The following is an 11124-nucleotide window of genomic DNA, read 5'->3' as shown; positions in this document are numbered from 1 at the left end:
TCACGTTGAGGAAGTAAAGGCCACCTTCTATGTCATAAAGTATAATTCATGTTCAAAGAATGAAAAGTTTCATGTTCTTTAATGGTTGTTCAAGGGGATTGAAAGAAAAGATGAATGTTAGGCCCATCATACTAGGACATTGATGATCCCTTTGAGTGCGGCAATTGAGATGAATGCATTTGATCAACATCATCAAGCCTTAACCCAACTACATGGGATCTGCTTTATAAGTCCTGTTTCTTTATGATTCATACTGTAGGACGTTAAAGTTTAGTGGTCATCTTTACTGATGTCAACCCTCCTTTATCCAGGCTTGGGACTGGCACTAGTAGGGTCTATGCCTTCCTGATGGTGGAATTGGAATGAATGCATTTGTTGTCATGATTAAAAATAATGAACAGTACCTGGGTACCATCTGGGGTAACCCTGATCTGAACTCATGCTTAAAATTGAGTATGGTTCTCAAAGTGACCAAGTGCCCAAGCTTATCGGTTCACAGTAGATATTCTGTGTGATGGAAGAGATAAAAGTATATAACCTTTCCCTTTTACACAATCGGATGTGTGAAACACTAGGAAGCCCTTTTTAAAACCAAAATAGTGAAAACATCCACATGGAGGCATGGTTAGGTGATTAGGCCGAGTACTTTACAAAGTACTCAGGCCACAAAACACAGAAAATCGCTACGGGTGCAGCCGTTTTCTATGTAAAACAAAAACACAGAAAATTGCTACGCAGGCAGCGATTTTCTGTGTAAAACACAAAATACAGAAAATCATTACACGTGCAGTAATTTTCTGTGTTTTATGTGGCCTGAGTACTTTGTAAAGTACTTGGGCCCAATCACTAGATCTGCTCCAATAAGCGCCAGCCTTCTAGCTGAACTCAAGAACATGAGTGAGGAGAGAGAGAGGAACATGAAAATTTGACACCAAGAAAAGATTGCCCGAGTCTAGATGGAACACCTAAGAAAATCAATTTGTGAAGCAGGTGAGCACCACCAAAACGCAACGGTAAGCAACTGAAGCAGAAGCAAGTTTTCCTAGTTACTGTCTTGTCCATTGATCCATGCATTTCAGGGCAATAGACATTACATACAGCTGCTCAACATGATTGTTGACTAATAAGCCATTTCAGCTCAAAATAGCCCCAAAAGAACAGCAACATGATGAACAGAAACAATACCTGCGGTGGAATTCATTTATGTATGAATTGAAGAATTCTCAGTACAACGGTATATGGTAAATTTTACCTTGATTGGTTAGTATTCATATCCTACTAATTTTCCCATTTTGTACATGGGTGAACCGTGTTCTTCATCCCTTCACATAGAAGCTTTATGGCCTTGGAACACAAAGGAAGATGATTCAAAAAGGAAAGTAAAGAAACAAAATTAAATCTCTCTGAAAGCTGCCTGCCTTGGTGCTCATGCAGACGTTCAATAAACAGGAACCCGCTGAAGATGAGCATTACTTCACGTTCCGAATCACTCAACCAAATAGAATAACCAAGAGCAGTAACCTCTTTGGATTTACAGAAAACTTCCTTCACGCTCAATCAGATCAATACACGCACTCAGATTCAGACCTGAACCAAAAGGTTTTGTGAGTAACAAGTCTCAAACCTGTAAAGGTGGGCACCTGCACTGATTAGTTTTGAATTCCATGGAGATTTTTCTTGCCACAGGTGACTACTCCGAGGGTACTTCAGCACCACTCTGAATTCTGAGGATCACAGATCAGATTTTTTTCCTGGACATGAGGCTGGTCACAGCCAAATCAGACATGCCAGTCACTGAACCCTGAATCCATTAGAAGAAGCTGTCTGCTGATACGGTCACTAGTATTTCCCCGAGGACTTCCATATTCTTCCTTCAAGAGATATGATCATGACCGTAACATCATCGTGATATTTCCTGCGGTCGCCTTGTGGTATATCCAATAACTCGTGGAATTCCATGCCTGAAAGAGAGGATGATCAGTACAGCAGACTACCAGGACCAGTGGTTGAAACTAGGAATTCAAGCCTTTGGCTCCCATGGCAGTTAGACTTACTCATCAATTAGAGACAAAAGTATGTGTTTGGATTCAGATAATTTGGTGGAACTGGAATCTAATTCTACTGAATCCTTTGGCCATCTTCCAAGCACAATAGAGATGCAATCGATCCAATTCCACTGAATTCTCCAAATCCGAGCACTCTTTTTTATGAGAAATTGGAACACACTCTTACTGATTAGAAAAGCAACACAAACTTGACTTGGACTGTGCAGACATCAAGTAGCCAAGTCTTGAGTCAATAGAGACTCTTCAATTCATGTTACTCAACCAAAGCCAGACCACCTAACCCATGTGACCATGTCAAGTCTTCAATGTCAAATCACAATATAACAACAGATCAGAGTAATTCATGATTTAACTTTAAACTTCATAACAAATTGTCTAATGTGATGCATTGTGGCAGACCAGAGAACTGACAAAAAAGATAATTTCTTGTAAAAAATAATTTTGGCAACAAAACGAACATGTGATATAGGTCTGTCCGTGAAGTTCAGTCAGACTTTTGATTTGATCTGAGCATGATCCAATCTCATTGGAGCATAAAATCCTTTGTAATGTTGCTGCAAAATTCATTTAAGGTACTCAAAAGCATAATTTGACAACTAAACAAGCGTGTGATATAGGTCTAACAGTGAAGCAGATTCAGTTTGAGTACTTAGATCTCATCTGAGACAGATCCAACCAGCTTGAATACAGACCATTTATAATGTAGAAGAGGATCTGCATACATATCATAACGGATAATAGGTTGGAATCTTACACACAGAAATAGGAACCATTAAGGGGTGTTTGGTTGAACCCTCAAAATGCACTATGGATAAAACACAGAATTTACTATATTTTGCAAGTTCTCCCCATCTAGTAAGTTTTGCCAACTGACATACAGAGACATGCCATGTATATGTACATCTGTTTTGAGTTCAATTTCAAAAAGAACAATATAACACTAATCTCTCATGTTGCGGTGCATGCATGCATGTCAAGTCATGGTCTTCCATATCTTTAAAACTCCAATGTTGTGAAGAAGACACAAGCTCATACATAATCAGATAATCTGAGGACATGATATAAGTTTGTATTTTAATTCTTTCTCTTTTGGAGAATGAAAAATTCTTACTGTTTTAATTTTTTTTTAAAGGTAAATTGTGTACAACCAATGTTGTAAGTATCGTACGATACCGTACAATACATATTGTTACTATGGGTAAAAGCGATACGATACACACTCGTATTCGTATCTATATCATATGATACATGTATTGTATGATACACCTTCGACGCACTTTAAAAATGGCCAAATTTTGTTTTTAGTTTTTGGGTTTTAAAGACCTCTTGAGGGCCGACTTCCTCATTTGTGTAGAGATCACTAGAGGGTTTCCACACATTCTAAAAGTCGTGAGAGCAATTTGGGAGCCGATCCGTGCACAAGGCAGAGGGCTTTCGCGGTTTGTTAAAGAGTGTATTTCCACCATTTTTTCACTCAAGTGGGTTAAGGTAAAAAATCTCTATTATGAGTAACATTACAAAACCACCCTTAAAAAAAAATTGGCCTCAAGGTCGTGAGCCCCCGAACCCCCACCTTGCGGGCAGGAGGTGCTGCCCCCCATACCCCCCCCCCACACTTAACGTGAAGTTGGATTCGCAAAAATTAAGAATTTATATCAAGGTAAAAATCATGCTCCACACTCCAACAAAAATGGCATCATATGATCCGGCATGACAATGGGACACTCAAGTAATGAGTGAAAATCGAGTGCAACTATTGCCATAATATTTTTTTTTATGTAATATGAAAGCATAAGTCTTGTTGCATGTTCTTAATTGTAAGATATTTAATATTTTGCATTATTCTTGTGAGATAGTGGATTGACTAAGTCACACCGCACCCACGTCGACGCGACGCGATGCGGGTGCACGTGTGGTGCGGCACCCGGTGCGGTCAACACAACCCTGAGTGCGTTGACCGCATCCAGGGTTATTTTCATCCAATTTTCGGATGTAAAAAAATATTTTTTTTTGCTTGCCCTAATCCTCTTTCGCAGCTCTCCTCTCCCGCGCAGCTCCGCTCTCTCGCTCACCTCCTCTCCTCTCGACGTCTCTCAAAGGAGCCCGATGCCACCTCCTCCTCTCCCTCGTCGCAGACATTCAACGATCGTTGGCGTTAAACCCCACCCGCAACCCCGACGATGAGCTAGGTCACCGAGAAGGGGAGGGATGCAGGGGTCGTCGGGCGAGCTGTCGAAGAGGGAGGATGAGAGGGGAGCGAGCACAGAGAGAGGGAGAGATGGCAGCGGGGACAGGAGTTTGGGAGGTGCTCCGGCTAGGATCGTTGACGGTGGTAGGTGGTCGGACGAGGGGTGAGGTCGTCGGCAGGGGGACTCCGCCGGCTGGAGGTAGGACGGGAGAGGAGAGAGGGCGAAGAGTGACGAGGGTGGCGGCAGCAAAGCGAAAGGGGGAAAGGGCAGTCGAAGGGGGGTTAGGGTTTTCTCGCATGAGAAAACCCTAACCCCGATGGTCTTTAAATAGACCCGCGGGGTGGGGTGTGCTTGGTTCGGATTTGGGTCCGGACCCAACCCGGGTCCAACCAAAAAGTTTTTTTTTTTTGAAAACCTTGGGTTTTACACCCCCAAACTAGTTCTTTTTGGCCTTTGAACCCGACCCGGGTCTGACCCAATTTTTTTTTTAAATCCTGGGTTTTACAGGGGTAGGGTTTTCCGAAACATCACGAAATTTATTTTTTCTTTTAAAACATAATATATATATATATATATATTGCCGTACCCCCGCACCCAAGTTTTTTGAAAGTGCCGCACCCCCACCCCCCCAACCCATGCGACATATAGTTGATTGATGATGTCTTATGCAACTTATAGAGACATAAGTCCTTAACATGTGATTTTATGGTTGTATTTTGTGCAATTCATCATTGTTACATGTGTTATGTTTTTTTATAATTTTTGCTAATTTTTTCTAATTGTTCATGATTTTTTTATTTTTTTTTAAATAAATATTAAAAAATTATGATTTTTTATGATATGATACGTATCTTATTTTAGACCTGACCGATACAGATAACGATATGATACTTACAACCTTGAGTACAACAATCCATGTAAAGTGATTAACACAGAGCTCTAAAATGCATTTACTCCCACCAATTAAGCCATATCCACATTGATTTCACGTTCCAGAGCAACAGAAGAAGCAAGAGATGGGAGGGATGTATACATCAAATTACCAACAGAAATAAAATTTAGAAATTTGCACATGGGCTAACAAGTTCATCTTACCAGCTTTCTTTGCAGCCCTGAAAAGAAGTTCCTCAATTAAATACTGTGCAGGATCTCCATCAGGAAACTTCTCCATGAAATTCTCAACATGAGAAACCACTTCTTGATTGCTTAAATACTGATAAAGTCCATCAGATGAGAGGACCAAGAATTGGTCATTTGGACCAAGTCTATGATGGCAAAGAGAAGGTGAACAGGAAATGTATGGTGCAGTACCAATATATTCATTCCGAAACATTCCAAGCAGTGCGTTATTCCACTTTGGCTGAAAATACAATAAGTAAATACTAAGCCATCTGATCTCGATTGTTAATTTGAAAGCATCAAATAAAGGCATTCAGCTTCCTTTCTCCTAACAGACTTCAAAAACTACTTATGGATTGTCATACAAAAAGTGATGCATTGATAGCTCAAGCCAATGGAAAAGAATTTTTGCAGCGTGAGAAATTGACATAACATAATTTACAAATTATGCTGCTAAAGTATTTTATAAAACAAGAAAATTTTGCTTTAATTTTAGAAAAATAACCTTGACAAGAGGCAAAGGAATATATATTGTCAGGGTAAAAGATTAGCACTGAACAAACCTGTTTAAGAAACCCAGCACCAAAGGCCCGAGTAACCTTCAAACGACCTTTCACTCTGTCATTGACAATGCATTGGCTGTCATCCGGATGTTCTTTCTTGATTCTCATTACTTCCTAAAGAAGTCCGAGGTATCAAATTTTCAAATAGATGACAGTAAAGGCAAACCAAAGAAATTAACGAATGGCCGACAGTAACTCCATAGATAATATTCATACTGGAAGCAACTAAACTTGGAATTGTAAATTATTACCACTTTGATACTAATATCTTAGAAACTATGTCACATAGGTCTGTGTGCGGGTGCGGATGCGGGTGTGGATGTGGATGTGGATGTGGATGCGGTGAAGCAGCACTTTAAAAAAACTTGGGTGTGAGGGTTCGGGGAGAGTATATATATAATTTTTAACAATTTTAAGTTAACAATGCGCGCGTGTGTGCATATATATATATATATATATATATATATAAAAAAAAAAAACTGGACTTGGTTAGGGTTAATTGAATCTACTTTTAGACAGAAATGGACCTCAGTGTGGTTGACTTTAACTGAAACAAAGGAATCCGTGTGCAAGTGTCGCACCCGCATGGGTGCCGGTGCGACGAGGGGTGCGGTGCCATTTATAAGAGTCCGTGTTACATAGCTTGGAAACAATAAAGGTCACGGACATCATATGATTTTACGCATGTACTAGGTACACATCATTAGAAAAAGTAATGCATATGATCACAATTCAACAACAAAGAAGATATGCCCCGATATCCAAGGACCAAGACACATTAAATAGAAATCCATAATCAATAAATCTTAATCCCTTACAGAGTGTAACACCAATATCACTTTGCTCTATGAAAGAGAGAACTTTTGATGCCAAAACTGTTCAGCAATAAAATATTTCATTTTAAGGATAGCTCAATTTCACAAGTTATAAGTCCATAGCTACAAATTTAGGCTGCAAGAACTATCACCTCCCATCTGCATTTTCATGAGGAAGTGTTTGAGAGCTTGACTCTCAGACCCTCCGATCTGAGCTTGGGTCATGCTGATCTGGCATGGGTCCCACATCAAGATCCGAGCTCTCCCAAATGCCGGAATTCAGATCCTCACTTTTGAGGATCTGAGTGCATTTGCAAGGGATAAAGATATCCAAACAGTAAATAATGGTATTAAAAATTCAACTGAATTCACAAACATAAGCAATGTATTATGTTACTCCTGAATTCTTACTTCTTTGATGCTGGTACTGTGATCAGTGGACAACTGCAAACCTGTCAACTTCATCTGTTGAGCAGGAAATTCAACCTCTTCATAACATTTGCTTCCACTAAGATCAGAGGCATCCTCAAGGATTCCCTCCAAGGCTGACACACCATTCTTCCTTTCCTTCAGTGTCCTAATGGAAGCATCTGATTCTGGTTGATACTGTGCCACTATAGCACGGCTATCACCAACATTCATCACATACACATCCTCATCCTTCATTAAAACTACCAATAGACAAGAACCGATTAACGCCAGCTCAGGATTCTGATCAAGTGCCTTGTCGGTCATATCCAGATATGCAAGCTCAGTGGTTTCAAGTGCCTTGGAAAGAGCCTTCAAGACGGCTTCATGATCAGTAGGACCAGTTTTATATTTTCGGCAACTATGCTTTGATCTTTCGTCAACTTGGTTCTCAACCTCAATTTTCTCTTTATCGAAATCGTATGACCAACTGGATGATTTCCTCTGATTCTCCTTGTGCTTCGTAAAACTAAGCTTTAGCTTCGAGAAAAGCAATGACCTCCCTTTTCCATGCCGGTGCTGTGAATCAGAACCCGTGATTAGTGTAGGTGCAGATGCACCATTCACATCCCCCGCATCTTCCTCCTCCAACTCCATTGCTGCTAATGATGACCCTTCACAACCATCATCCATCGCTATCGGCCGGCCCGCAATGACATCACCTATACGAAAACCACCAGCAGCCCAAAATTTGAATGCATTATCGTCTTCTTCAGCAAGCAGTTCCCGCAAGAGCTTCCCTCTTTTCACCTCCACTGCCTCATCCTGGAAGGTCACTCTTTTCATGGACCCATGAGCCATATGTGAAGGAGGTGGTCTCTTACTGCACTCTGCAACCTCAGAGTCTTCTCTAGCCACCCCATTTTCCTGCCTCCCATCAATTATATCCTTATTCTCCATCAAATTGCCTTCTTTTGTCATTGAACTGCTGCAACCATCATCTTGCAGTCTCTTCTCGTCGGTTTCCAAACATGGGTCTTGCTTATTACAGCCTAGAATCAAATTTTCCGTCTGTTCACCCATCCCTTCACTTACCTCCACACACTTTGAAGAAGAATCCTCTCTGATCTCCCAAAACAATCCCTGGAGTTCGTCAAAAATCGCCTTGTAAAGGTTAGACATCAGAAATTCGGGCGCATCCGGCCCATTGAAACCATCATAAATCCCAACAAAGAGCCACCCATTATCCTCCGAGACGACCACATGCACCCTATCTTCCCCTGCTTTCCCACGAGCCCATTGAAGATTGTCACCAAAATCCCTACTCCCACCTTCTTCTTCCATATAATCACAGAACCTCCTATTACCGTAATTGTCGTTACTATTCACGGTACCACTACAACTAACATCATCTCTAGATTGATGAAATCCTACAAAATTCAGCACGGGGAAGACCCACGGCTTCTTCTTCTCCGAGAAGTTCCTATAGAACGTCCTCTTAATCGTAACCCCAGGTAAACCCTTCATCTTCTTCTTCTTCTTCTTCTTCAGGTTGTATCCACCTAGAGGAGCCGAGAAATGGATGCTATCCGAATTCTCCAACGGCCCGGAGAGGGCCCCTCTCTCCAATGGCCCAGACATGAAGCCCCTCTCGAACCTACCGGAATTACCCAATTCCTGGCTCGGCTGAACAAGCACTCTAGGGATCGGCTGCAGAGGAATCGAACTAAAGAAAGAGCTACCAACGAAGAAATTATCGCTATTCTTACCGCCCACATTGAATCCACAATCGCCGGCAATGGCGGAGAAGCCGAGACCACCACCACCATCGTGGTCGGGGCGGCCCTGCGAGATGACGGCAATTGGAGCGGAGGAGTTGGCGCTCACGGAGGCACCGGAGATCGAGCGGAAGGTCGTCTCGGCAGCGGCAGCAGCGGCAGCGGTAGCGAAGTGGCCGGAGGTGGAGGGGGAGAAGCGGCCGGAGTCGGAGGGGGAGAAGCGGGGGGCGTGGCGGACGTAGCAGAAGGAGTGGCCGAGGGTCTCGTCGAGGGGATCCTCCGAGAAGATGAGGTCGGGGTGGCTGCCGGGAGAGGCTCTGATGCAGGGGAAGAGGGCGGATACGCCGTTACCCATCGCATTCAGGGGTCGCCTCCAGCGTCCTCTCCTCTCTCTCTCTCTCTCTCTCTCTTTGTAGGTGATGTCCAATGGCGAGATAGGGGTTAGGGTTAGGGTTTTGAGAGAGAGAGAGAGAGAGAGAGAGGTTGGTTTTTGTTGCTGTGTGTTTTTATTTCGAACTCCAAAACCGCTTTCTTTCCCTCTTTTTTCCTCTCTCTACTTTTTTTTTCTCTTTGATGGGTAGAGAGAGAATTTGTTTTCTCATTTGATGGGAGACAGAATGGGAGAGAGAGTCTCTCTCTCTCTCTCTTCCTTCTTGTTTTCATCGTTTTCTTTGATGGGTAGTCAGATCTCTCTCCTGTTTGTTGTTTTTCCTTTGATGGGTGGAGAGAGAGTAGCGAGGGAGAGAGAGATTTTGGCTCTTTCCTTCTTCCTCATCTGTCTCCATTTATTTATTTTTTCCTTTTTCTTCCTTCAGTTTTTCTGTCTTTTTTAGATATTGGGTGGGGTCACGTGACACCCACTAGGATCCAAGTGCCAGGTCATCTCCATGTCAGTGTACGAGTGCCATGTTGGCACGTGGTTGACGGTGTGGAGTCGGACTTTCGGCTGGCTTTTGCTTCAGCTCAGCTTGGGGTTTGTAACAGTTTTCTCAGCCCCTCCTCCGATAATGAGTGCCTTTCCTCATGGAACATAATCACAAATCTCATTCTCGAGAAAAAAAAAATTTATACAACCGAAACTCATGATATTTTTACAAAACTTGTTTTTTTTTCAAAAAAATTATTGATTGTGTATATACATATACAGAGAAAAAAGAGAGATATCACTTCTTTTTTTACAGGGATGTCAACGGGTCGGATTAACCCAAATCCGATTAGTCACATTGATTGTCGACGTGAGTCGGCATCTTCTGTGTAAAACTCCAAAATTAATCTCATCAGAGAGTTTTGTTTTGTTTTTTTTTTAAGTTTTTTATAGTCAATATGCAGTCAGATCCCTACCAGTTCATTGATCAACTAAATGTTGTAGTTTTGTATAAAAAAAAAAATCACTCTTAAGGGTGTCAGTCTAGTCTAGGGGGGTGATCTTTTCATTCAAACTTAAAAATAAACTTTACAGTAATTGTTAATTTTATCAAAACTGTGCAAAGTGTTTAACAGATCTATAAGCAACTCCCCTCTGTCTCCTTAATTGTAAGGCACACCCCCAAATAACAAGCTCTCGACCTGCTTTGACTTGAAAACCTTAAGCCAAAGCACATAGCCAAATACAAAAAAAAAAAAAAATCTTGATTGTCGCGATTAGTTTTGTAAAACCTAACCATATGTCATCAAAATAACATCATTATCAACCAAACAAATCACAATGTTCAATGCTTCAGGCTCCATAAAACTCTACTAGCAAAACAATGATCATTCAAAATCTGTTAAAATGAACAATATCCTCCGGAGCTCATTGCCTTCTAAAGGACGGACGGACTAAACCCATCATATCATACCAGTTTCTTCGAGTCACGTTAACTCCAAAAAGAGTTGCAACGTCTAACAAAATCCACAAGGCTGAGCTGACCTGCATGCATCATTTATACACTTAAGCCCAGCCGAGCGAAGAAGCCTAGTTGGACTGTGTTGTGCCGTGACTCGTGAGACAGTCGGCTCAAGCCGCGGACTCGGTGGCAGCGGAGAGGTTTGGACGGCCTGGATTCCTGTGATGGGGTGGGGATCGTCGTTTTGTTCAGAGGTCAAACTTACTTCTCCCTCTCCTTTTTGTTCTTATGTGAATAGGGGTGTCCTTTCATGACCAATTAATGCCTTAAAAGCAAAAGTCAAGTTCCACTTTCGTCTTT

At 41.8% G+C, this 11124-nt stretch overlaps 1 protein-coding gene across 1 annotated transcript; it reads right to left on the bottom strand.

Moving 5' to 3' along the window:
• Window positions 1-1061: 1061 nt before the first annotated feature.
• Window positions 1062-9297, bottom strand: LOC149845376 (protein phosphatase 2C 29-like). The gene is made up of 4 exons (XM_089997599.1): window positions 7164-9297; window positions 5938-6051; window positions 5351-5615; window positions 1062-1961 (listed from the first exon to the last, which is right to left on the bottom strand). Exons 1-4 carry the CDS (start codon window positions 9291-9293, stop codon window positions 1840-1842), a joined length of 2631 nt encoding a protein of 876 aa, XP_089853725.1. The 5' UTR covers window positions 9294-9297; the 3' UTR covers window positions 1062-1839.
• Window positions 9298-11124: the final 1827 nt, after the last annotated feature.

Source organism: Nuphar pumila, chromosome 2 (genome assembly GCF_984573655.1).
Source record: "Nuphar pumila chromosome 2, dmNupPumi1.hap1.1, whole genome shotgun sequence".
Classification (NCBI taxonomy): Eukaryota; Viridiplantae; Streptophyta; class Magnoliopsida; order Nymphaeales; family Nymphaeaceae; genus Nuphar; species Nuphar pumila.
The sequence above is the reverse complement of the archived record's forward strand: the minus strand, read 5'-3'. Positions and strand labels throughout refer to the sequence as shown.

What these genes read in the sequence shown, in the direction of transcription:
- LOC149845376 (XM_089997599.1), bottom strand. Translation starts at nt 9,293, where the DNA reads ATGGGTAACGGCGTATCCGCCCTCTTCCCCTGCATCAGAGCCTCTCCC. An exon ending in ACAGTACCAGCATCAAAGAA is followed by an intron (nt 6,052 to 7,163) that starts GTAAGAATTCAG and finishes GGACTTCTTTAG; the next exon opens with GAAGTAATGAGAATCAAGAA. An exon ending in CAGGGCTGCAAAGAAAGCTG is followed by an intron (nt 1,962 to 5,350) that starts GTAAGATGAACT and finishes CCTCTCTTTCAG; the next exon opens with GCATGGAATTCCACGAGTTA.